Source organism: Lonchura striata, chromosome 4 (genome assembly GCF_050655825.1).
Source record: "Lonchura striata isolate lonStrDom1 chromosome 4, ASM5065582v1, whole genome shotgun sequence".
In the NCBI taxonomy this organism is placed as follows: Eukaryota; Metazoa; Chordata; class Aves; order Passeriformes; family Estrildidae; genus Lonchura; species Lonchura striata.
The window spans coordinates 42,910,318-42,937,996 of record NC_140706.1 but is presented as its reverse complement, the minus strand read 5'-3'; the positions used below and the strand labels follow the sequence as shown (position 1 = coordinate 42,937,996).

Sequence of the window (27,679 nt, the reverse complement as noted above, 5' to 3'; positions counted from 1 at the left end):
CTTAAGCCACCAGGTAAAAGACTTGCAGTTCTATGTTACTCATGAGTGCATTTATCCTGGCTTAAAATGAGACTTGTGTGTGTGTGGACATTGCTTTATTAGAACAATCCAAGATCTCTCCTAAAGCAGTCTCCAGGTGTTGGTCTTCATTGGCCCACAAGTCCCATTCGTTCAAAGCTAGTTCTTCATCTGAATTTTCCTGCTAAGGGAATCTTTGAAGCCTATGACTGCAAACAATATATGAGGGAATAGGAAACTTCCATGTCTTGAAGCATCTCCATCCAAAGTGATATGTTCTATCCCATCTGTTCACTGAGGAGACTTAGCTAAAACCATGTCATCTCTCCAAGTTCTTATCTTAGCCTCTCTCTGTATGTTCCCATGTACTCCCGCTTTCAATAGAATAAAAATCCGCAGTTTAAAAAAGTCCATTGCTTATGTAAAAACCTTTTACTTCTTCCCTCATGCAAAAGGCAATTTGTGAGCACTGATTTAGGAAGGCTGAAGAGGCAATTAATGTTAATGGGGGCTTGGGTGCCACATGCTGAAGAGCAAGAACAGTCCCTTAAACAATCCTGTCTTGTTGGTGGAATTGTGTATCTGTTACTGAGAGGTTCTTTGAAGTTGTAGCAGTGAGAAGAACTCTTCAAAATAGAAATTGTTTGATCAGAAATGTAATAATTGCATGTGTTGGCATTTGGGTCCTAACTGATTAGTCCTGTCTAACTTGATTTCTTATGTGCTTTGTGTTCAATTTTAGGCACCAAAGGAAGAAACAAAGGGGAATTTACAAATCTTCAAGGTGTAGCTGCATCTACAAATGGAAAAATATTAATAGCAGACAGTAACAACCAGTGTGTGCAGGTATGAGAATATGCCACTTTCAGTGTTTTTCTCCTTGCCCCCCACACCTCTCCCTTTTTTGAAGTCTCGGAAAGACACGTTTTGTACAATACAGGCAGATAAAGAAAATACAAGGGAGGCTTAATTTATAATCTATTAACTTTCCATCTTCTTGACCTGCAGCTATCTTTTTCAAATATACTATATCTAATATATAATCAGTTTATTTCCCTCCCTTATGATGTTTGGCAATGAATGAAAAAATAAGTTGTGCAATAATCTGGAAAAATGACTTTATATTAATATAATTTTACATTGTAAATTTTTATCACTCATGCTTTCAAATGTAAATCTAGAGCAAGGTGCCACAAATAAAATTTTTTGGGAAGTACAAATAAAAAAAAAGTAGATGTCATTTCCAAGTGGCTTTTAGTCTATTTAACTGACTTTCTGATATCATAATAAAATCTTTTCTGTTGTAGCACCTTGACATCCATAATTTCTTGGCTTCTGTAACCTGTGTGAAAACCAAGCTGCATTTTTTCTGTTGTTTGCCATATATCCTTTTTACCATTAACAATTTGCCATCACTCTCCATTGCCATGTGGTAGAAATGAACACAGCAGCAGTGGAGTGTCACTTGTTCTTGTATGGGAGAACCAGCAAGGCACATGTCGTGAGAACTCATTTCCAGGCCTTTTCAAAGAGACAGAATCCAATATTCATCAGCACCCTCATGCTTTGTAATTTGCAGCCTCCTCAGAGGAACTTCAGTGTCTGATTACCAGGCTTGGGGACAGAACCAGTGGACATATTCCTATGTTTTCTACAGACTTAGTGTTTGACTGCGGCCGTGCCTCAGTTTCCTAATTTCTAGTAAGGAAATAATACCATTCCTTCCCCCCTGAGAGAGATATTGTGAAGCTAATTCATTAATGTTTGTGAAGTACTTTGAGATCACTGAAAAAACAGTATAATAAGATTATTTTTTTTTCTTCTGAAATTAAGTCTTCTTAAGTTAGTTCCATCGCTTTCAAATATGGACTGTGTAAAAGTGACTCATGTTCCTAGCTCTCTTCCTGACTACAGTGTTGGTTAGTGACTTGCTAAAATCTAAGCTCCAAGAAATAGGTGATGGTAATATGTGGACATTATTTTAAATTTCCTGTTTTCTATTACAGATATTTTCCAATGATGGTCAATTTAAAAGCCGTTTTGGCATACGAGGAAGGTCTCCTGGCCAGCTGCAGCGGCCAACAGGAGTGGCTGTGCATCCCAGTGGTGACATCATTATTGCAGACTATGATAACAAATGGGTTAGCATATTCTCATCAGATGGAAAATTTAAGGTACGAGTTACTATGTGAATTCTCCTGAGCTTTCTCTGTCTTACAAAGGAATGCAAAGTAACATTGTTTTTCAAGAAACTGCATAGTTTGGCTGTAGCTTAGTCTAAATTCCATTGTTGTGATGTGGAAGCCCCTGACCTGGACACATGGTATAATTAATAGGAGGAGATCACAGCAGTAATGCTAATGTTACACCAAGCAGAGACAACATGTTCCATACTGGGTGCTTAGATGCCTTTCTGTAACTTATGGTCGAGGATAGCAAGTGCCAGCAAGGCTAGTTGGACTAGCTCAACAACCTTCACATCATTAGTACCCTGATTGTACAGAAGGGTGTGTGCAGATATATGTATGCACACAGACAAACACAAAATCTTACAAGGAGTACATGAAGCTCTTCAGTGACATATGGAGAAGAAAAAGAAGGTTGCTGACTGATGATGACCTCCTCTTTTATTCCATACTTCTCAATTACAATTACAGTGTATGATTTATGTATGGTCCTGTTGGTAATAAAAGCAAGGACGGGTAACCCAGGGTGTTTTTCAGTGCTACAGCATAGACAGGAGTGTTCTAGCTGGTGTGTTGTACACTGAAAAAACTGAATGAATAGTATTATTACTGTAGGTTTGAGAAATCAGAAATTCTAAGGAAAGTAGCCTCATATTTTCATAGCAACTCTAATCCCTTTAATGGGAATAAAATAAGACACCAGCTACTACACTACACTGATTTCCAGCCTGCAACATTTATTTTTCTTAGGTTCAGGTGCAGTTCTAGAGAGAATTAAAGATTTCCTCCATTTGTTGCTGTTCCCTGAATGCTTGATACCAAGTCTAGTGATGGAGAGAGAGCCACCTCTGGCAGAAGCAAGAAGTATTCACTGGTCATGGGGATAATGGACCTGCAAGGAAATTTCTACCATAGTTAGTTCTGAAGTCCTGCATTGGACAGATACAGCCTGTTTAGCTAATTTTTTGACAGCCTAGAGACCAAAAAAGCTCAGGTTCTGAGCTGCTCATGTGCGCAGCAAGAAATGGCCCTTCTCTAAACAGTCTTTGTAAATTGATAAATGCAAATAGGTAATTGTGCTTGCATAGTCCTTAGTGACCTCCATCTGAGAAACCAGTGTGTACACTTCTAGAAGTATCCAGATCATGTATAGACTCCAAGCTAAAATAAAACAATACTGAAATGTAATGCAAGTGGTAAAGAAAATTACAAATTACTTGCATTTGCAGAGAGAATGTGATTTTACTTGTCAAGTAATTTTAAAAGCGTACAGCTACATAGGAAAACCTTAGTTTTGGCTGGGGTCCTTAAAAGAAATAAAAACACCAAAACAAACCCAAAGAAATATGTGATTTAGTTAAGAATCCAAATATTCTGATTATGCTAGGTGTGTTTTAAATAATTATTAACATCTTTAATGTGAACTGGACTCAGAGCATGGAGGGCTTGTTTTCCTGCCTCCTTAATATATGCTGTAAATCCAGCATTTTGAATGGTGCCAGCTCTGGAGGAAAAAGCTCTGGAGAAGCCAGGACCCTATGTGTAATATACTACCAGCAGGGAGACAGGTATTGGAAAAAATAATTATTAATGTAGGTCCTCTCATGTAAAGCCTAGATTTGTTGTCAGTCAGTGTTTTTGTTGGATTGCAAAAAAAATGCAAAAGCTGTGTGATGTTAGCAGTATTTGTGTGGTTATTACAAATTAATGCATCAGACTTCATAGCTCTTGGAACTAGACTGATTAAATGAGAGATGAAACATCAATGGTATAAAATACTATTTTTAGAGTGGATGCAATAAGCCACATTTGTGAAAGGAAAAATAAATGTTTATAGAAGTATTTTTTTTTTATGCAGAGAGTAGGCCTAAGCAGCGAAGTGCAGGAGATGGGTGGAGGGCAGGTGGCAGAGCAAGTGCATGGGGAGGGCAGGAGCGAGGCAGTGGGAACACTGGGATGGAGACACAGATGGGCACAGGGCCACACTGAGGGGCTGTAATGGCAGTAGGGACTCCTGTCTTGGTGCAGCATTGGTTCAGGGGATCTTGTACTGCACAGTGTAGCTGGAGAACTGAGCTGGGGAGGAAGGATGCAGGTAAGGTGAGCACAGGGCCTGGGGGAACTGCAGAGGAACTCTTAAGAGGAAGACACTGTACTCAGCACACAGGGTTGGGAGGTCAGTCCACTGAGAGTGAGGCTGCGATATGGGGAGAGTCTATGCCATGAAGGGATGGGGCTTGTATTGGGCATCATGGTGTAGGAACGGGACTCGATGATCCTTGTGGGTCCCTTCCAACTCAGGATATTAACCTGTGATGGGGTTAAATAAAATATATTGGAAGCACAGAACATAGTTGTAACAGATCTAGCCTGTGGGAATCTGGGGAAAGCCTTGTAATTTCTTGTGTGTTGGCAGTGGTAATTCTTACAGGGGCCTTGTCAGATTAAATAGGCAGTACTTGCTGAAATAACAGAGAGAGAGAAAGGGGCATTTTCCTTCAAAGGACTGTGCCTGCAAGTCATTGTGTATGACCTCTGGTGCAGATGGCCTGCTAATTGTTAACTCAGCAATATCAGGAGGCTGTTTTGAGCTTAATCTAACTATTTTTGATGTTGTCCCCTTCCTTCTGTATTTACTTACACTCGCTCTCCCTTAGTGGAATTTTAATAGTCATGTGAGCCATAAGGCAAATTTCCCTGGAGCCAGGCCCAGGCATGTCCCTGATTACAGCACTGGACTGACATCCTTGGCAATTTCCACTGCCAGGCAGAAAAGTGTCACCTTCCTCAGTTCTGGCGGCAAAAAAGACAGAGTTCTGTTTTCTCAAGGCTGTAAAACTTACATAAATGCAGAGTGGGCAAACTCTAATCTAAGGCTGCACCAAAACATGAGCTTCTTCACATGAAGGGCTGTACTGTCCTGGGTATGACAAAGACTCAGATTGGGTCTTAGGATCTGGGGCTTCTGTTTCTGACTGTGCCACAGTTACTAGGGTTACTAGAGATCTTCCATTTCACTTCCCAGTGCTTTATTTTCATCATCTGTAAAAGGCAGATAACATTGCTGCTTCCTCTGTCAAGTACTCTGAAATTGCTAAGGAAACTGTTGCAGCAGATACTGCACTAGGCTAGAGAGAGAGGGCATGCTGAAGCAGCTGTACCAGCTCCTCACCAGGTGGTGTTCAAACCTAGTGAAGGAACTGGACAACAGAGCCAAAAGAATGAATCCTGTTCCTCTGAGAAGAGAATTGTTTTCTTTCTAGTCTTGAAGAGCTATATATATATATAAGATGACAAGCTTGTTATCAACCAAACAGGGCTCTGCAAGTCAAGATCAAGTTTAGATAAGTGCAAAAAGATTAAAAGAAACATTTTATATGTCAGACTCCTTCCTTGTCTCACTAGCAGAATTATGGAAAGAGCTGTCTGAAGCTGGTTGCATGTTCCGATGGGAATAGGTAGTGTTAAACAGTCACAGTTGAATTTTGACAGTCCCACGAATGATAAATCCACTTACTGTGTGATATTGCAAAGTGTGACAAAGCTGCATCTCCTTATTAGAGAAGTTCTCAAACAGGAAAAGATGGTTTGTTGAATGTTTTTAATTAATCCCTGACAATCTTGAACCTTTCAGACAGTAGCAAGATCAGTAAAGTTAAATTTAGCCCTAACATGCTTACTTCTACAGTGGAAAAGTCTTCATAAATTTTTACGTAGGCTTGCTGATTTTTTTTCCCCCCTCTAGAAATATCTGAGAGTAGAATATTTTCCAACCTGGTAGGGTAACTTCATAAACATGTGCTTGAAAACCAGTCTAAATTCCTAAGAGCCTATAAAATAAGGGACATAATGTCCCTGACTGAATTCAATAAAATACATTATTTGTATTAAGGGTTTACATGATTCATTATACTATATTTATTTCTAATGGAAAAAAAGCCTGAAAATACTTCCATTCATACGCTTAATGGGAGTGACTGGGTTTCATAATGTTCTGTTCTAAATAATCCAACCTATAATTCTAAGAAACTTTCTGAAATAAAAATATACAAAGAATATGTTCAGCCAGATCCAGTAAGTGTCATCAGCATATTTTGATCTAAACTGGGAACAGATTTTTACTAAAAAGCATTGCAAACTCTAGCTGGGCACACTTTATTGCTGCTTGCAAATTATATTTTAAACCTGGCCCAAGAGTAGTGATTTTTATTACTCTTCTCAGCACTGAGTGCCCATTAATGTAGTATGTGATTTATTTGTTATATTTTTCCATATGTGTTTATATGGGCAGGAAGACACTGTACTCAAGAGTCTGAGTCATTTTCCATAGGAATCCTGGAAAGATGGTAAGGAGGTGGTGCAATGCTCAAGCAGACAACTGCATGGACATCCCAAAGCAAGAGGGGAATATGATTTAATCACCCCAAAGGGAAATACATCTACAGATTTGCATTTGATTTATGGCTTTGCTGCTTTGTTGTTATGCAAGCAGAATACATTTTGTAGATCTGCTGATATCTTTCCCCTGGTGAACACAAAATTATTTTTAATAGTTTTTCCTGGGGATATTTTAGCATGATTCAATTAGGTAGATTTTGCCTAAATATTTTGCAGTTTGTTACAGCATATGTACATGAACATAAAACTGACACAGGATCACTGCATGTTGGCTAAGCATAGTCTTGAAGCTGCAAGATTTACCCCCTGGAATTTTCTTTACTGGAGACTGAAAAAGGTTGTGTAGTGGCTTAGTAGCAGCCATTCTCAGGGAACCCAGGTGCCTTTATTTTAGGATCATTCTTATTGTTTACCTGCAACCCCACCTATGAGAATATACTGTGAAATAGGAGTATGGACTTACTAAGGCTAGGAGAGCTCCTTCTGTTTGCTTTGCAAACATCAGGGACATGAGAAAAATGAGTTAGGCAATGGACTTTCTCAATGCCTTGTAATCCATCCCACTGCTACTCACCAATTGCAGAAAGGAGGGGACAGGGGCAGAGAAGTCAGAAGTAGATGTGGTAGTTGTGAACACGGTTTAATGGTAAATATGACAGTGTTAGGTTAATGCTTGGACTCAGTCATAGAGGTATTTTCCAACCAAAATGATTCTATGACTCCCAGCATTGCTTGCTCTTGGGGGGTGAACTGTCTCACTTCACAAAGGCAGTGAGGTGAAGGGTGGCCTTGTTTCCTAAATAAGATGAATATCTTAGCGTATATTTCATTTAAATTCCTATGCAAACAGAAAAGTATGTTCTTCACCAAGATACGAACCTCAATTTGTAGGATGTGTCTGTCACAAATTACTACAGGATCTGAAAGTTCTGGAATCCGTAATTTCAACACAGCCTCTCTGGTGGATTGTCTGTCCAGTACGGACTTTTGAAACCAGCCTGAGTGCTTTCAAATCTGTCCATCAGTTTAAAAAAAAAAGTCTATAAGCAGGATGCAAGTTGCTCCACTCCAATGCAATTGGGTATTGACAACCTTTTTTTAACTGAGAGGTCAAATCTTAACTGATTTTATGTAGATTAAAACAGTTTCTAGAATCCTGGCCTAAAAAAGAGCTGAATGGTGAAAAATGCAGAATGGATTGTGAGGTGATCCTAGAGTCTTCTTGGGTACATGCCCAGGTAGCTTATGGATTCTTTGAAGGCTTGGTCTCAATTTCTGCTTGCTCTGTTGCTTAGATCCTCTTTTAAGAATCCCTTATTTTCAAATTTCCTAAAGCATGCTTCTAGCATTTTGGGATTTGACAGCTCTCTGGCCTTTCCAAATAATTTACTGTTATGAGATCCATCTCATCTCCACTGAACAACATTTTTCCAGTGAGATATTGTATACAATTCCCCTCCTGTTGCTGATTATGTCAGCAGATGGTTTAGGTAGTCACAAGGCCTATTTAAAATGATGGAAATAATTTTATTTACCTAAGACAGGAACAAGCTTTGATTTGTTTAGTGTTTCAAAGATTGCTTCATTTGCTGTTTGGCAACGTGATCCTCTCCCCTTTGCAGTTTTCAGCTGCCCCTTCATGTGTCTAAGCAGAAAGTGAAGCAATCTCATGTGTAATCTAGTGGAAGGCAGAGAGGTTAGCCTGAGTTTTATCTCTGCTCAAATTCTTTCTGAGAGCACTCAGAAGGTGCTGGTGTCTTACTAACCCAAGAAAGGCAACAGAGGACATCACAGCCTACATCCCATCCAGCCCTGATGCTCCAACAACTCTGACTTCTTTGATGCAGGCAGTGATAAAGATGTCTCCCTGTCCATCAAGGGAGTTGTTGGACTCAGGAACAGCATGCAGTAGGAGACAAAAGTCCTTTCTGCTTGTCTGCCTGTCCTGCTGGTACCCTAATGCTGGATATACAGGCATTTCTGACAGGTTTGTCAAGTCACACAAATCTGATGACTGTATTTCTTATGATTTGTATATTTGGACTCAGTTGCTGAGGTTGCAGATTTTTCAGTCTAGAAAAGACATACAGAAAGCAGACTTTATTTTGAGCTGGAGAAAAAAATTATGAAGTACATGGTAAGAGCTGACAAAAAATATTGCTTCCAACTTTTGATGAAAAAATGCCTCTCCATTCGTCTCTGTGCCTGTAATGCAGTTTTTAAACTGAACTAACTAATTTCTATCATGCCAACATATTTTCCTGTTTCGTGTTTTCCCTTTTAGGCCAAAATTGGGTCTGGAAAGCTCATGGGACCTAAAGGTGTTTCTGTGGATCGTAACGGACACATCATTGTAGTGGACAATAAAGCATGCTGTGTCTTCATCTTCCAGCCAAATGGGAAAATAGTCACCAGGTTCGGAAGTCGAGGAAATGGTGACAAGCAGTTTGCAGGTACACTTGATGGTAATATGTAAATCCCCTTTTCTTGCCGCTTCTGCTCACATTTGCATGATGTTTGAGCATGTTGAAGATGCTGTAATCTACTCCTTTATCCTCCAGGGGAGAGGTTCTGCTAGATATACAGCTCGTATTTGCTTGATTGGTCAAGCAGACTCCAACATCTGTTCTGCAAATGCAGCTGTAACCAGATTGTTTCATCTACCTCCCTATGCCTGGAAACATTTCAGATCAGTGACCCAAGAAAGACTGATCCTAACGAGCATTTTATAAGTGCTTTGTAATTGCCACACTAAGCTGTTCACCACAGTCAACTCAGATGCTGTGCTTTGTGTTTCTTTCCAGTCACCAAACACACAAAACCCAATGCCCTAAATGGTATCTCTTAGAAAATGAGTGTAATGGGGTAGTGTTAAGATTGAGATTAGGAAGGCAGAGTTACGGAACAGCCAGTGTAATTTTGGGGAAATTGCCATTTATACTCAACTGACTGCTTGCACATGCTGTCTTTCAAGTAGAACATGCATTTCAGTTTAAAAAACAGAACAACCCCACTGATACATTTTAAGTGAATAGCTGTTCTTTCAAAATTTGAAATAAAGATGCAAAATTAGGTATGCAGGTCATTTTACAGGTGTTGGGTCATTTTTAGTATGTAGTTTTGTTGGGCTGATATTTTGACTGCTTCACAGTGAAACAGAGGAATAGTATCAATGTGTTTTTATCCTGAGATCTCTTGCAATGTGTTATGGCATAATATATATAATTTGAGAGCTTGAGCTCTAACACAGCTAAATTTTTTGGGTATCTCAATTTCTTTTCATTTGAAAATTTGCATAAACACCTCCTGAAAATAAGTAGGCAAATACTTCCTAACAGTGCATTTGAGAAATATATCACTTGTTCTTGCTGATAAGCTACAGAAGACAGGTAAATTGTCAATACTTGAATGTTTTCAATGCAAAAATTTTCACTTTTTTATAGTTTACCCTTATATACTGTGAAAACTGAAACTGAGTTCTGTTCTGCTAATAACTCAAAATAACATTGTGTTTTAATTTGAGTACTTGCCTGTTTTCAAGTGACCATTTGTTTTTTACTCAAATTTGCACACATATTTCAATACACAATGTAAAGCAAAAAATGCCCTTTTCTTTCCTGACAGTGGTCTTCTAAGTAATTTTATTTATCCTAAAACTTGTTAGTCAAATGCTTGTAAGATGCGAGTACATAGTGCATAAAATATTTCAATTAAGAATTTACAGGAACATTTTTGGTAACAATTTTCAGTGTATACACAACCTTATGCTTAAGGACTTCATGTTTTGTCTTGTTAATAAGCCATAAATTTCTGCATAGTCATATGTATACAAGAGAGGGAGAAATCAACAATGCTTATTGGTAGCAATAGCTGACAACTGGTTGAAAAATAAATTATTTGTGTTTACAAAAAGCATTCTGAGCTTTAAAAAAAAACATGAAGTAAAATTACTCTTAATTTGAAATTGGTATTCCCACTTGAGGAACTACTATTGCTCAGAAGCCAAACATAATATGCTGGCAGGCTGAATTTTTTTTTTTTTAAATTTAACCATACTTTTTATTTTAATGGTATTACTACTTTTTTTCTTTTTTTTCTGCATTGCAGGTCCTCATTTTGCAGCTGTAAACAGCAACAATGAAATTATCATTACAGATTTTCATAACCATTCCGTCAAGGTACTGTCAACTTGGAAAGTTGCCACTTTAATTTTATTATGATGCTTTCTTGGGGAAAACAATGTATTGTTAAAACCAAAGTGATCACAGTCCATATAAGGAGTGTGATATAGCTCTGCTATAGGGACAGCACTTTCAGAGTACTTTGCATGCAGTGCATTGCTTAGTGAAGATATAGTCCATTGCCTTTGGTGTCACTATATAAATGTCTCTAATTCACTGGCTTAAACATAAATAAATAATTTTAACTTATTTTTAGTAGCCCTCTACCAAACCTCTTATTGACCCTGTGTACTGTCTTCCTTTAAAAGTCTGGCTTTTGAATTTCCCAGTAAAAGCTTTCCACATTTCTAGTTGTAAAATTTTAACACAGTAAAGATACATAACAGTCTTTAAATTACATACGTATAAGCTTTAAGAGTACTGGACCCATTTTACAACTTCATTCTCTTAAAACCCATGTAATTATTGGTTTTCATTCAGTGCCTCCTGCACTGGGCAGAACTGGCCACTTGTCCTTACACTCATGGGAAGTCCTGACTCTAAGCCTGGTAAAAGTCATGGTATTATAGGAAATTTGTCCCAGTAATAAACCAAACCAAGGAAACATGCTGAGATGTGTTGGCAAATGTCTGTGAAGGAGATATAGGCCACTTCAGAAATGCCTCACCTGTGTGTGTGTGTGTGTGTGTGTTCTCAGGCATTTCCTTTCCTACACCTCCTGTGTGGGCTCTTGTGCCCTCCCTCTACAGGAGAGAGCAGCAGGAGGACAGAGGCAGGATGTTGTTCTACCTGGGCTCTCAGGACATGTATGTCAGTCCCACACACCTACAAAATAATATCCCTGGAATTTCACCTAATTCCTATTTTGACTGAACAGACAGATGAACCATCAGTCTAGTTCTTCACTGTTTCTAATTGAAAAAATAAATTTTTTATATTCACTCGAAAAAGGAAGTTGCTGCCTTTAGCATAGACACCTTTGTGTCCTGAGCTGAATCTCCTAGGTCTGGAATAGCAACCTTACTTGTGTATCCTTTTGGAATTGGTGAGGAAGTAGCAGCTTGTGGTTTGGATTACAAGACACAAACCAAGACTCTGCTGCAGGAGCCCTAAAGCAGCAGGAGGCCTATGACTCCATAAATTACCTCTTACAAGCAAGGTTTGCCTGGTAACAAGAATGCCTGGAGAGGCTTAACAGCAAGGGGCAAACTGAAATGAAAAAAAGCAAGTGAAGAAATATAAAAAGTGTGGTGTCCTAGAGGATTTGTAATTATTAAATTTCTAATGAGAACAGCGTGTCCCATCTGTCTCTGGTGTGACTCAATGGGATACAAATGTTACTTGTTACAATTTGGTAATAACCGGAAAAGATTCTTATTTCTGTAGTGTTCTCTAAATTGGTACATATAACTGTTGACACTCTGGAGACTTTATAATCTGAGAGCAGAGAGTACATCTTCTTTTAAATAATAAATTCGTTTATAAATAACTAAATAAATTTATTTCACTCTTATGAGTCCCAAAGCTGCTTCCTGCCACCAGTGTCCTGAATTAAGCAAGCTCACTCAGCAACATTTTTCTCCCTCTCCCATTAACCTTCAAGGATGTTCCTTCCCTCAGGCATCCTGTGCAATGTAAGCTTCTCTCTCATTTGGTCACTTCAGCCCAGGGAGAAAGCAATATATTTTTGTCTATTTTTTTCATTAATTGGCTTTTTTTTATTGTTATTTTCTTTAATCATCTGAGGCACTAACTTGGTACTTCATTAATTTCCTTCCCCAAATGTTTTTTCTCTGTTCACTGTGGGTGTTTGAGAACATAATAATTCCCTGACATCTTCCAACTTATCAGCACTTCAGTGTGCACTTGGCACTTGTCAGGTCTTTGCATTTTCTTGTGCAAGCCACAGTCGGTCTCTAAGAACACTCTTGGACCTTGTGCTGCAGTTGGATCCAAGATAGGCAAAAATGTTTTAGAGATGGCTGTGTACTATGTAAATGACAAATTTTGTATCTTGTTAGGTCCCATTGGTGCATTCAGGTCACTGACAGAACAGTCATTGATCAGCTCCATCTTTGTGCTGTCTAAACCTGTTACCATCACAGAGAATTTTGCTGCTGAACTGTATACATATAGCAGCATGCCATGATTTGCAATGTGTGTTAGATTATGGAAGCAGAGAAGAGAGCATCTGTTCCATTGTGTTTCAGCTCCAAAGAAACAAAGAACCCAGTGCTGCATCTACATTCAGCTCTTTTCATTTCAAGATACATTAGCTGCAGAAGAATTCTGGGCCTCTTTGCCTCCATATCTGAGATAAATCAGATCTTAAGTGAGAAGGGAAATGCTATATGGTGTAATGGAGTGAAGGGGGAGATGGGGACCTTTTCTCCCATCTTGTGTGTGTGTGTTGGGGTTGTGTGTGCCTAGGTGCGAATTCTTTAATTCCTCGTTTAATTAGCAGGTGAACTGCTAGCACTAGATTACTAATACTTGATTCCATGCCATATTTAGGTTGTTGTGTTAACCCATACAGGTCTTTAACCAGGAGGGAGAGTTCATGCTGAAGTTTGGATCAAATGGAGAAGGAAATGGGCAATTTAATGCACCAACCGGAGTAGCAGTAGATTCTAATGGAAATATTATTGTAGCAGATTGGGGAAACAGCCGAATACAGGTAAAAATTTCTGTATTTCAAAGGTGCTTGATTAAAAAAAAAAATAATGGGTTGCTAACTCTGGCCTTCAGACTGCCCAAGAAACACCATCAACATTAGAAGTGATGTGGTTTCTCACACCATCCTTTATATGCCTCATTGTCCACTTGCAGACCTGGTGGTGGTAGATTGTCAGCTTTTCAGTGTGGCTGCTGGCCGCTCTGATGGCCACTATGACCAAGGATTCTGGGACCAAGTAATTCTCCAAAAGCTACTTGATGACTTAAGAGACTTCCAAGCATTGCTGAGATTACAGTAATTTATAATCACCATAACAGAAGATCAGAGACATAGTGGAAAATATGAAAATGCAAATGACCTGAGATTAATGCAGCAGATTTTTATCCTCTTTTTTAAATGTTGATAAATCATTCTGCTTTCAAGTTATGAGAGTTGCACTCTTTTTATCTTTTAAGTGCTAATAATCACAAGGTCTTCTTGTTTGCCAAATAATACCTAATAAATAAGTGTATGCATTATTTCCATTGAATTTAAAACTGAGGGAGCTGCTTATGAGTTGTTCTCAGGAAGCACTGTCAACAGGGTAAGCAAATTCCTGGTTTTCTCTGTGTGGGTACCTAAGAATCAGGCTAGCCACAACAGTGATATTTGTTAGGAAAACAAGGTGTTGGTTGAGTTCACAATTAAGTTTGATTTATTATAGTTGGTTATTTTTAGAACAAGAACAGCTGAGGTTCTTATTTTTTATTATTATTATTTCATTGTGTGTTAATTCTTGCCAAAGATCCTAGCGGCTATAATTAGTTTTTTTTAATAAGAACATACATTTATATATAGTCTTGCATATTATGAGATAACAGAACATATTTTACCCTTTTTTATTCTATAGTATGTCAACTGTTTCAGAAATTATAACAGACTGAGAGCAGACTTGCATCTGTTACTTTCCTTTTTTATTAATAACATTTATTCTGTGCTTTCTCACCCTCAAAGGTTTTTGATGGAAGCGGATCATTTTTATCCTACATTAACACCTCTGCTGACCCACTTTATGGTCCCCAAGGTCTGGCTCTTACTTCAGATGGCCATGTTGTAGTCGCAGACTCTGGAAATCACTGCTTCAAGGTCTATCGATATTTACAGTAGCAATGAGCTCTGGAGCTGGATAATCACCCACCCTTAAGAAAAGACTCGTCCTAGAGATTCAGGATATCTCCTACTTTGTGTTTATTTTTAATAACAAAGGCATCTCTTATGGACTTCTCATGGTAATTTCCAAACTTACCTTGTTTACATAGGACTTGCACCTCTTATGTTTCTCACTGAACTTTTTGTTGTAAGTGTTAATAAAAAAATCCTCTGTAGCTGAATTCATAAAGACAATGTGAAATTAAACACAAACTGCATCCTATGAAACTGGAATTAAATAATAAGGTAAAAATGAGAAAAGTCTGGGGAAAGTCCCCAAAGCTTTTTAATGACTGCGAAGGATAGCTCCTGCTCAGAGCTTCCAAATTTAAAGAAGTATCATTCTTACACATTATTTAACCCCAAGGGGATCCTGGGAATCTTCTATATCTCATTATCATGGTAGGTATTACACTTTTAACATTCTTCAGTCTTACTGTGTATAACAAGTAGATCATTTTAGTATAAGGTTAAGTCTCACAAAATCAGTCTAGCTCTGTCAGACCTAACACAGCTCAGTGTTTAGCACTATGAGAATCAATGCAAATTCCCTACTCATGTGGAATTAATGAAGGATTGTTTCGTGCGGCTGTTTTTCACTCTTCCTCTTGCTCAGTGTGCAGGAAGGACTTTGCAGAGACCTGACATTTCTAAAGCTCTGGAAAAACTTAATTGTAGTGATACATTAGTGGGAGCAGAATTTCTGTATAACCACAGACCTTCTGACACCAAACTAGTTCATTAGGATCAGGGTTATTACAATGTCAAGTCAATTAACCTCATGTGTGCCACTCTTTCGTACATGTTCATTGCCATGTTTCCTTACGGCAACTCATTGTATTAACCTCTAAAATAAAATGCAGCTTCACACAGGACAGAAAGCCAGAGAAGTACCCTGTGGAGGACCTACATTATACAACCAAAGGAACTGTGGTAAACGGAGGTTGTATAAGAAAGCCAAAGCTAGTTCTTTTTATGTGAGAAAAAATATGTTACAAATAAAAATTAATTTGAACCACTTCCTGAAGTCCTTCATCAAAGGGAATTTTGTTAGAGAACAAAACAAGGACTGTGAGATTTGTTCCAATTTGTTTGTATGTATGTATGTATGACTGATTGACATAAAAATGAAAAAAAAAAAGTAAATGTGGGTTATTTCAGCAAACTGGAACATATGTATGATATTTGACAATGGCAGTACTCCGAAAAATGACCTTTCTTCCTCTGCCAGATCTCACTACTGTGTTCTTTGTTGAAGTATTAATTTAACTGGAAATGCTTACAGGCATGGTTCTGTTTTTAATGTTTGGTTTGTTGGGGGGTTTTTAAGTATGAACTTGTCTTTCTAAAGTCGCATTGGCTTTGTTCTTATTTCAATATCCAGTGGTCAAAGGTTGAATTGCTACTGTAGCCTGATATAGAGTGGTGCTCCCTTCTAAGTGTTGTTTGAGGAGCTGTGAGCTTGCTGCCAATGCCTACAACAGCCTGGGAATTGCTACCTTTCTTTTTGCATTTTTAGAGCCTTGAAACAAAAGGGCATTGGGTCAGAAACAAGGGAGTGTTTTAAGCATGTTTGCAAAATGGAAAGAAATCTTTGGTAAATTTTTTTGTTATAAGTATTTGTCTTATTTCTAAAACATAAGGTGATTGTTCTGATGAATTTGAGAAAAACTAATGGTTTTTTTCTAAAGTTGCATTTGACTTGTAAAAATGCAGACCCCAAGGTTCTTAAATGGGGGTTTTGTCTGGTTTTTAATTACTGTTTCCTGAAGATATTTCCTCTTCTTTCCTTTGTTTGTTATTTGCACATAAACCAATTTAAAATTTTTTGTGCAAATATAAGTTTCCTTAGTTCATTGGAATAAGTATTTTGTGCATGAAGCTTAAGGACTGTATAATGAAGCTAAGAAACTGATGGTAACATTTATTAATATTAAAACTCAAGTTTTATTACTAAGAGAACAAAATATCCTCTGCTTGAACTGAGTTTGTCCTAAAATTCTGAACATGGTATCTCGGTCATTACAAATAAACTGTCCTATCAAAATTTAACAAAGCTGTAGATGAAATTTTCATTCTAAGTGTCCTTATAACATTTTCTGACATTGGAAGACCCTTAAATGGCACATCAATGAAGAAAAGACATTTGAACTGTATTTAGTAATAAAGAGAAGAGGTTGCACAGATTGAGATAAAATTTTTTTAAAATGTGCTGTAGCTGTCAGTTATCATATTTAGTTCCAAATATGGATTTTTAGAAAACAATTTTACTAAGCTTGCATATTTACCCCTCAGACAACATTGCCAAATCTCTGTTGTCAGGTACTTTGAGAAGCATGAAAATTGGATCCTAACCCATACATCAGAAAAGATATTTAAGACTGTACTATTTCACGTATACACTTTTCTTTAAAAGTTTTTCAGTCCTTTGGTCGAGCATTGTTTACCAGGATTTTAGATAACCCTTGTGAACCCAGTGCATACTGATTAAATAAGTGAATTCTGCACATAACCTCCCTTACAACCCAGCTGAAAGCTATTAGGAGTTTTGTGGATTTTTTCTGAAAATTGAGTAGTCTTTTGGATTTTCAGACATTATCAGCAGAGCAGCACCTAAAGAATGTCATGAATTTGAAGTTATTTCTGATAGCAAATGCTGTCAGCATTTGAGGTTATTTCTGATAGCCAATGCTCAACTTCAAATTTAGTGGCATAGGGCATTCCCTTCCAAGGGACCTTATCTGACCTTATCTGCCAGGCACTGGGAAACTGAGAAACACATTGATTTTATGGTGCTTCTGAAGCCATCTTTGCTAAAACGCTTGGCTTACAAACCTTACAAAGAGCAACCAAAGCAGAAATTCTGCACTTAAAAGCTGGCAGACTTTTTTTCTCATCCAATTAAGGGAATGTCAGAATTGCACTATGTGATTTGCTGAGTTGTTAGCATTTATTAAAGGCTTTATAGGCACGCTGCTGCCGGATTTCAGGTATAACCAAATGTCCCCTTAACTTCCCTGGAATGCTAATTGACTAGCAGCACAGCATGAATGGTGAAAGTATTTGCTTCATTTAACTAATCTTCAACTCAAAAGTAATCTCAAAAGGCTATTAGATCTTGTGTCATATGGAGCATTTTAGGACAAACTAGCCAACTGTATTTTCATTGTTCAGTGAATAGAATAAAAAGATGATCTGTTCAGAAAAATCCAATATAAACAATAGGAGAGTTTTACATAGGTTAAACCAGCACCAATGTATTGAAAAAGAAAAGGAAAATGGTTTAGGCAAGCAATTGCCTCATGAAGATGGAGTGCTATTTACTAGTAAATGTTCATTTGTTCTGTAAAAGCTTTTGATTTTATGTCAGTATTTTTAATAAATAAGGATTTAGTGTTGCCATAATGAAAACTGTTAAGTGCCCAATATGTTGTGTTAATTATAAAGAAATGACTTTCAGTTGTGGGAGACAGCTTTTTATGAAATCATGATGTAAAGTCAAACTTTATTTCAGGAATTCAAGCAGTGATTATCTGACCTGTTTGTGGAAAGTGTGCAAAATACCTTTTGTACTATGGAGTGGAAAGGTTCCTAATAGGTCATTTTAATTCTGACAAATGTACAGCACTTCAGTCAATGTTTGTGAGCAACACAGCCTTAACCCTGACACTTTTTCTTTGGCTTTATGACATGGGAATGTTCCCTAAGTTACATAGTGTATGGCAGCAGCCTCTGATAGAAATCTCTACCAGTTGATATGCTGCAACTTTCCAGTTCTAGGAGTGTTTCCAGTTCTTTTTTTCATGTTTTTTCAAAGTTTTTGTACATTCCATCTTTGTAAGTCAGTATATGTTTTGTGTATATGTAAACCTTGCACTCTCTTGACGCTCATAATGAAATATTCTTCTCACTTGTTTTTTTGTTGTCAATGATGATGTTTTTGTTTGTTTTTTTTTTTAATCCCTATGAAGCGAAATACAGACTTTTTCTCCTTAAGGTCAAGGATGAAAGATGCACATCAAAGTGTTTGTATGTGCGTGTGTGCGCGTGTGTGTGTGTAGTTTTAGCTTCCTGTGTGCCATGGTATTCATAATGCTTTAGCTGACAAAAAAAAACTTACTCTGTCTTGGAAATGTAGGAAAACCAGAGTCAAATGTGTACCTTTACCACGCACAAAAATTTCAAATAATAAAAATAAAGCTTGTTTCCTCTGTTATTTGCATGCTTGAAGATTTATTTTTCATATGTCTTATACTTGTACCTTAAAAGTAACCCCATAATGCAGGAAGACAGGTAATTTTTTCCAGTTTTCTTCCCGGACACCACAGGTCACAAGCCAAAGAAACAGCGTTTTTTTATGGGTGTTAAATTTTTATGTTAACAGAGAGCAAAGAGGAACTTGAGCTGTTCTTGGGAAGAAGGTGCAGAGTTGAAGCTTCCTTGTTTCTCTCTTCTTCAGTCCAGGAACCAAAATTAAGATTTTAATTGGTGGTGGTAAGATTAAGAGCTGTAAGCTTCTCTGCTTGCATCACAGGTACACAGTACCTTTTAGCTGAGGTGTGATATAACCTTTCAACAGTCTGTTGCAGAAAACCAAATTAAATTATTGTGGAGAATAGAAAATTTGCCTTAGGAGTTCAGTCTAACTCTGTTTCTGTAAGAACAAATTTCCAGCTTGTATTAACTTCAATTTCACATAGTTCCTATGTCTTCTTAGTCACTGAATCATTTGAGAACTCAGTGTCACTGGGAACTTGCTCACGAAGTAAAACAGAATCTTCAGATGCATCATTTGGCTTGGATGCAACCTCAATGGAGGGGACTAGCAGGGTCAATGAGTGTTTGCTCAGTGGCAGGACAGTCAGACATGAGACAGCTGATCTCTCCCCGAAACCCTCTAGAGGAATACGTGTTTTATTCTTTCTTGCAAGTCATAGGGAGTGTCAGTAGCCATGTTCTGAGGCCTCATTTTTCTCCTAAGGACAAACCTAGTACAATGTAATGGATCAGTTTTGGTTTTCTGTCAGTCTCCTGATGAATACACACTCAGCAAATAGACTCTTGGTGATGAATGTACTTGTCTATCTGCCCTAAAATTCAGATAATTACAAAAAGCTTTATTTGTCTGCCAGCTAAAAGAACATCTTGAAGCAGAGCAGTGTTGGATTGACATTCAGAGTCGCAGAGCACTTGTTCCTTCCCGTGTAAAAAAAGATCACGAAGACTAGAAGCAATAACACAGGATAGCCGGAAACCACTGGGCTTAGTAGGTGAGATGCTTGTTACATTCCAGATCTTGTCTTATTGATAGGCTAGAAATGTTTCCTGTTCCCTGGGTTACTAGAGCAGAGGCTCTTCACCACTGAGCAAAATCAGACAGGCCAAACACTAATACTGGGGAACACTTTTGTTTACCAGGAAATATCTGCAGTAAATGGCCAACTTCCTCTTTGACCCTCTTGTGGTACTTATCAAAATACATAAATGAGGCGTAGAATCTTTAGCATTTCTGTAAATATGACTAGAGAACCCAGTCTCACCAATGAGAAACAATGTCAGGGAGAATAGCGCCAAAGGAGCAGGTACTTTGGGCAGCCACCCTTAACAGGCTTTCTCTCTTTAGAGTGGTAGCCCTTAACATGCCACTGCGTGTTCAAAAATGTTTCCTTGTTCCTTAGGCTGATTTTCTCTCTCACATCCAGCTGTGCTGCTCTGCAGTTAACTCTCTCCACAGTTTTACTGACAGTTCATGAGAATGCTCTCTAATTTGGATCAGACTGAACTATCTCAGTGGAGTGGAACAGTCAATGCCATTTCTGTGGACAGATGTTCTCCCTAGGCAGGCCCTAGCTGTCCTGGTGCAGGAGATACCCAGCACTTGCTGCTCATTGCTACATGCAGTTGAGGGCTGCTGCCCTCAGATTTGTTGTGAGCTAGGCATATGAATGCCTTGTTCCTTCAGAGAAATGCCTTGTGACCAAAATCCTAGTGTTTGTGCTACTCACCTCGAGGATAACTGTGATGCTCACTTCAGCAGCTCTGCCTAGCAAAGCTGTGGAAGCAGTAAGTTTTGGAGGAGGGCCAGCTAGCATTTCTCACCAAGGGTTTTTCCCTCAAGGGTTAAATGTAGGGAGAACACCTGCTTACAGTCCAAAAGCTCATTCAAGGATGGAATGAGGCAGTAGATGCTACAGACTGGCCTATATGGGATACTCATGGATCATATTGCTCCTTGATGTGTGGCCACGGCCCATGACAGACTGCTTGGATCCCAGAGAAGTTGGTATCACCCGCCATGGTGAGCAACTCCTCATCCTCCATGCTTAAGCTCATACAGGTGCTGTGGGAGGCAGCCACAGGACTCAAAAGGCTTGATATAACTCTTCTAGAGAGAAAATGATCTGCTATTGGAAAGGAATGAGAAGGAGGTGTCTTTACAAACAAACTGTGGGCCTGATGGTAGATAAGGCCAGATACAGTGAGGTGAAAGAAGCAATGGGGGAAACCATAAATTCCATAGGAATTCCACTAATTGACACAGACTGTTATTCACTCAAGGCTCTGCTAAATGTCTGGATTTAGAGAAAAAGAACAGAGACACAAAGAAAAAGAAAAAAGGGGGTTTTATACATTAGAAAGGGTTTTAGGTATTAGGTGTTTCAGGGAGTCTGTACCTCTCAAGTACCTCAGCCAGTGGGGAAGGAAAGAGGGAAACGCAGCTGGGAAATCAGAATAAAAAGGAGGCTGTGTCCCCTTGAAAGACCCCATGGGAAATGCCCCATGGCCTCTCCCTTTGTTTGAATAAGTTGCAGGACTCCTCTGTGTCCTTTTTGGACATAAACCTCTGGTGTTTGTGGATTAATTTTCCTGCCATATTTGATTTGAGCTCTTCCCTTATGAAAAAAATAGCTCTTTTAATTAAGACTGTGCTATGGCACATATGTATGAAAAGAACAAAATTAAACTAGGACAATTTTCATTCTCTACTGGCTCAGCTTTCTGCTGTTGTCACTTTCTTGTCCTTTCAAATTTCTGATTGCAATTCAGCTACAGTCAATTGTAAGAGCAAAATTAAGGAGAGTACAAATTTCATCTCATCCAAGCATAATTACACTGACAAAGCACTGTATTTTCTCTAACTCAGGAACAGTGGAAAACTATTTTGATCAGTACTTAAAGATTTCAGTCAGACTCCTAGAATAGAAAATGTAGCCCAAATTGTTAAAGCTTAAGAAAATCACAGAAAAATGAGAACAATATTCTAACGGAAATACACAGTTATGAGTCTCCATTACACTGTATTTCCATCCATTGTCTTGTTTTTAGAATCATAGCATAAGACTAGCAGTTTTGTGAAATACCACGTTTAGACATTCTGAAGCCCATTAAAAATACCAGGCCTTTATGTATTTTAGGAGTCATTCATTCCACTTCTTGCAGTAATGGAAAACCACCTCTCAAATGACAAAGCGTGACATACACCCTTTTGTTTGGGACCTCTTTCACCCCATGGTCTTTCAACCAATTAGTTTTGATCAGGTGCTGCAAAATGTGGGAGGTGTTAGGGAGTGTCTATTACAGAGCAAATTAAACCCAGTGATGTAGCCATGGAGAGGAAAACTAATGTCTTTACAAACAATTTGCTGGGTGAAGGTATGGGTGTTAATATATTTGAAATGGGTCTTAATGTCTGTACTAACTTTGGGCAGTGGGTTTGCTGCAGAGCCCAGACAGCTCAGCTCCCGAAACAAACAAGGGTCTGCACAAGCTGGAGTTGCTTTGGGGTAAAATAGTAGGTACAAGGGGGGGGATATGTGGTAGGCAGTTTGGGAAGTCTGTACCTTCCGAGTACCTCAGCCAATGGAGAAAGGAAGGGGCAACATGAGGCCAGGAGTTTATGATAAAAGGAGGCTGTGCCCTCTGAAACCTCCAGAGAGAAAACCCTGCGGGCGCGTTCCCCAGTGGACTTTTCCTTTATTTAAAGTTGCAGGACTGCTCTGTCTCCTTTTTGGACATAAACCTCTGGCTTTTGTGGATTTTCCTGACACTGTGAAAGGGCTTCAGGGCTGCCAGGGCACTTGGGGCAGCTGACCCTGGCTATCCCCATGATGCCTTGAGAGGCTATCCTAGAACAGAGGCTAGACAGTGTTAAAGGAATAAAGTAGGTATTTATTAAAAGGTCTTCAAAGGATACACCTTGGGCAGTACAAGAGCCTGGCTGTGGCTCCACCCAAGATGGATGCCCAGTCATGAGTTTTCACACTTTTATAACTTTTGGTCCATTTATATATTGGGATTAATTGACCAGTTACAGCTTCAGGTTATGAAGTACCATCCTCCCAGATTGCTCTCCTCAATTTGCTGTTGATTTATACATTTTGGGACTGAAGGTGCAACAGTGTCCTTGGTTCTCAGGCTGGAAAAGGATTGTTTTGTCTTACTAAACTGTGAACTTGCTAACAATTTAAATGAAGCTCAGAGTTATATAGGAATGCAGTACAGAATCTGGAAAATATGAAAGCTAAAACTTAAGGCATCAGCAAGGGGCCATGGGCAGAAAACCCCTGCTGTGCCACTTGCCCCACCATCACTCAAGAGCATGTTTTGGAGGTGGATGGGCTCTCTGGGTTGCTGTGATCACATTCAACCTCTGAAATAAGGAATGCATTCCAGCTGTGGTTCCAGGTGTGTGCTCCAGCTGTATGCTGGCTCTGTCTGGGAGTGACACCTCGGTGTTTGCTGGCAGTTTTCTTTCATAAGTAATAGGCAGATGGGAGCACTGCTGCTTCCTAAGAACTGAACAGAAGACATGAGATACTTGCCCCAAGCCCACATCAAGAGTGAATGCCCCCCTGAAACCCTTCCTTGCTTTCCTCTTCCTCTACTGCAGGCAGCATATTCAGCTCTGACACCAACCCTGCCACTCATACGTGTCACTCGGAGAAAACCCACGCAGCAATGAGGACTTTGCAAATGTTGCAGCAACCATTTGCTTGGCAGCAGTAGAAAAACAGCAGAGCTCGGTTTTGTTTCAGGCTGTGAAGGAGCATGAAGGGGCCCAGACCCTTGGACTGCAGTGGTGAGGATGACAGGTGGAAAAGAATTGTCACAGCGAGTGTGGGGACATTGTCACTTTAAGGACTGGCCAAAATAAATGGAAGGCAGAGAGATAGAATATGAGCCCTCAACAGCAGATGAGGGGGTGTACCAACAGATTTCATCCTGAGTTAGCAAGTTGGAAATATGAGGCACATGAAAAACAACAAAAAGCTTTGTATTAAAAATGTCTTTTCTAATTTGCATTTCATTTTTAGTAATACACTGGCATGCACAACAAGAAATGGGATCATGGGCTACATGGACAAGAACTTCAGGTTTCAGGGAAGGGGTCACCTTGCAAAAGGCATCAAAAATATTCACAGGAACTGCCTAAACATCTCAGCTTGCACATTTTCATTTGCTTGAGTTTAAACTCTTGATTTAGTATGGCACATATGAAGCCACTGCTGTTGCTAAGCGATTTCTCAGAACTTGCTGCAGCTGAAGGAAAGTGATTTACAACACAAATAATAATTAAAACAAGCCGCTGGTAATTAAAGTTGCGAGAACAGTCATCGCAATGAACAACTGCTTCAAGCAACACCAGCTGTGGCCAGGCCCTTCCCTTCCACGGGCAGCGAGGGCTTTATTATTTATTATTTTTCCACGGCCCGTGGCTCCCGCGACAGGCGGGTAGCACAATACACGTGGCATTAGATCACGGCTAACACGATCTTGCTGTGCGCTCCGTTTTATTCTACGGCACCAACCGGCAGGCAACAAACAAAAACAAAAACAAAACCACAAAAACCGAACAAACGAAAACCCAAAACAAAACAAACGAACAAATAAAAAAACCCCAAACAAAACAAACCAAAACACACCCCACAGATCTCCATTCAAAAACCACGCGCACGCTGGCCACGCGTAAGCGCCGCCGCCGCCGCCGTGAGGGCGGCGAGGGCCGGGCGGGCCGGGCCGGGCGGGGCGGGGCGGTCAGCAGGCGGCGCTGCGCACGCGGCTTCCCGCCCGCCCGGCTCTTCCCGCCCGGTGGCGCCGGAATCAAACCGCGCCGGCCGCCCGCGACATGGTAAGCGCGGCCGCCGCCCTCCGCCTCAACCCGCTTTCCTTCCCGGGAGCCAGCAAAGGCTGCGGGGGGAGCCGCGACCGCAGGGATGGCGGTGACGGCCGCCCGCGCCTCGCTGTCCCTCCGCCTCGGTGGCTCTGAGGGGAGCGGGGCTCCCGCTCCGGGCAGGCCCCGCGGTGCCGGTTGTGGCGGTGCAGCGGCAGCGCGGTGTGGGCCGTGCCTTTGGGTTGTTAAAGAGCGATGCAAACGAGCCGGCACCCGGAGGAGTGGCCTCCTCCAGGCTCGAGGTGCCCGCAGGTTCCCCCCGGACGCGGGAGCCCAGGAGTGGCCAGGCTGCGGCTGCGGGGCGGTGGGCGCGGGCAGAGCGAATCGCGGCGTGCCCGGCGCGCTCCCGGCGCGCGTTCTGCCGTCCGCCTGCGGGCGCGCAGCGGGATGGGCTCGTGGTGGGGTTGGTATTTGTGGTGGGGAACGCCTGCCAGCGAGGGAGGAATTAACGTGAAAGTCAACAACCTTCATCGAGACTGCTCTTGGCTTCGTTATTTTGCTCTGTTCGCTGGAGTGGCGGTGTGAAACTTGGCGCCCGAGGGGCGTCGCTACAAGCACATGGTTCCAGAAACACCACTTCCATTCCACGTCGTGCCTACGCGTTGTGTTCTGCTGCTGCTGGCGGTGTCAGGGCTCGTGGAGAAGACAGGAGGTGGAAATTAGATGAGGTTAAATCCGTCTGCTTTCTGCTCATGCCTACTTGAATGTTCGCAGCAGCTCCAGGTTCTAATCCTGCAATATACTGACATTGCAGGAGACAGCGGTGCTGACCTAGGGTATTGCTGGCTAGAAGAGGAGAGAGAGGACCTAAAAAATAGTAATGGTGCTCTTTATTAAATATAATACTGGATTGCTTCTGTTCCTTTCTCTGTATTACTGTACGTGCATAAGCTAGCTTTTACATTTGTTTTTTAAGAGTAAACCAGTCTGGCCATTTTGCTCTTGCATGTTTTAAGTGTTGTGTGCTGCCTGATTGTGTTCTTTTTTAAGAAGGAAACAGCTATTAAAAAGTAAAAATTGTGTTGACTCCTCTCTGTTTGAAACTTGGAAACATAGCCTTGCCTTTCTCAAAGCACCTTGTTGTTAGACTACCCAGTTCCACTGATTTATAGGCGACAATATGCATTATTTTTGGTGTGTTTTTTTTTTAAATGAGACCTTTTTCTGCCAACATCTTATTTGGCCCTTTCTGTCCTTCTTTCCCTTTTTTGTAGCTGCACACAGTGTGAATCAGGGAGTGGGTGGGGCAAGGGGAAATTTCACATTGTGGCTGCTGCTTTTGGGTTGTTGAGAATTACACTTAATGCTATTAATAAAATTCTAATTCTCTGTGAATTATTTTATGTCCTAATTTTATAAGAGGCATATCAAAATAGCATCTCTGAAAGTGACCAGAGGAGAGACTGTTTCTCAGTTTTATGTTGTTGATAGCAGTTTGTATATTTTGTATTGTTGTATATTTTGTGTTGTTGATTGTTGGAACCCCTGGCCTGGTTCAGGGGTCCCATGTGGTGGTAAAGTCTTTCCTCCAACCCGTGCTTCCAAGGAAAGACTCCGCAGCCTCTTGCTGTTAGGTCTTAAGGCAGTTTATTGCTAGTTATCTATAAGATTGTCTTCATGGGCTGCGACTGTTTGGTCAGCAGCCCAGGCAGAGACACACACACACCCTGACATCCTCTCTGTCTGGTGTCTTCTTCTTCTCTCTCCCCGCCCAGGGCTGCTGCTATCTTTTATATGATATATTACGTATTACATGTTTACTGTTTCTCCCCAATACCTACTCCCTATGTTACAAGGTGCTTTTCTACTCTAAACCAATCTGTGAGTGCCAGCATCACCAAGAACATGGAGGTAAGGAAGAAGAAGGAGGAAGAACAGGATCGTCCCACTTTTCTCCATCTTAGAACTTCTGACCCCCATGTACAGGTGCTAGAACCCCCCTGTACAATACTAAAAAAATTCCCCCTCTACTTTGTAAGTACTTCTACTGTACTATCTAACCCTTTGTGACTGCTTGTTCCACCTTTGAAGTTGGTAATTCATTCCATGGCTCAAACTCAAAATCACAGCTGTTTCCAGCTGCCTGCCAGGGTCTAAAATGCTTCTGACCGGCCTGGAACCTCCAAAAATGTCTGAGGGACATTTTGAGTTCCAACAGTTGATAGCAGTTTGTAGCCACTTCTGCCTTTTTCTTGTAGCTTAACCCAAGTTGTTTAATGCTTGGTCACACAACCAGAGGGAAAAGAAATAAAAGCAGCACTGTTTTAAAAATGTGACCTTGAAATGATGAAGTTGGTTTGGACCTTTGAAGAAAGGCATACCTCAAAATATTCTTTATCTCCTTAAAAACACCCGAATGGTCTACAACTCACACTACTGTCTGTATATCACAATATAGAAAGCAATTCTTAAAAAAAACCACCAAGCCAAACAGAAGGTACTCTTTATCTTCATAAGAGTTTTTAAACATTTGTGTGAATTTGGTATCAATACATATTTTGGGATTGGTATGTATCAAGGAGCATTGAGGCTGGAGTGGGTTTGGGTTATATGAATGGCTTAAGGGTAGGTCCTTCCATTTAACAGATGAGCTTAGTGTAGAGATTATTTGCAAAGAAGGAGTTTATCTGAAAGTCTGGACTTAGTGGTAAGGTATTTTAAAGGATGGCAAATACAACTTACAGGTGAATAGATTTGAATTCTGAGCAGATACTAATTATTCTGGTAGCCAAATGTTTTGATTAGTTTTTTTATTTTTTCTCCTGTTCTAGTCCAAGAAGAAAGGTCTGAGTTTTGAAGAGAAGAGGGCCCGCATGATGGAGATTTTTTTTGAAACAGTAAGTAACTTGTAATTGTCCTG

The 27,679-nt window shown here is 40.1% G+C and overlaps 2 protein-coding genes across 33 annotated transcripts in view; both read left to right on the top strand.

The window, feature by feature from the left end:
- The window catches only part of TRIM2 (tripartite motif containing 2), a 111,938-nt gene extending 93,076 nt beyond the window's left edge, over nt 1-18,862 (top strand). For 18 of the 30 annotated variants that reach the window (XM_085578059.1, XM_085578060.1, XM_021530188.4 and 15 more), the window contains 6 exons: nt 761-864; nt 2,025-2,192; nt 8,887-9,067; nt 10,710-10,780; nt 13,320-13,460; nt 14,454-18,862. In XM_085578059.1, coding sequence (XP_085434185.1) covers nt 761-864; nt 2,025-2,192; nt 8,887-9,067; nt 10,710-10,780; nt 13,320-13,460; nt 14,454-14,606 — 818 coding nt within the window. In that variant the 3' untranslated portion in view covers nt 14,607-18,862. The remainder of the gene's footprint in view (nt 1-760; nt 865-2,024; nt 2,193-8,886; nt 9,068-10,709; nt 10,781-13,319; nt 13,461-14,453) is intronic. The other 12 variants (XM_085578073.1, XM_085578067.1, XM_085578062.1 and 9 more) reach the window with 1 other exon arrangement.
- A 6,635-nt stretch (nt 18,863-25,497) lies between these two features.
- MND1 (meiotic nuclear divisions 1) overlaps nt 25,498-27,679 on the top strand; it is a 62,105-nt gene continuing 59,923 nt past the window's right edge. The window contains exons 1-2 of one of the 3 annotated variants that reach the window (XM_085578055.1): nt 25,498-26,670; nt 27,591-27,656. In XM_085578055.1, coding sequence (XP_085434181.1) covers nt 26,554-26,670; nt 27,591-27,656 — 183 coding nt within the window. In that variant the 5' untranslated portion in view covers nt 25,498-26,553. The remainder of the gene's footprint in view (nt 26,671-27,590; nt 27,657-27,679) is intronic. The other 2 variants (XM_085578056.1, XM_085578054.1) reach the window with 2 other exon arrangements.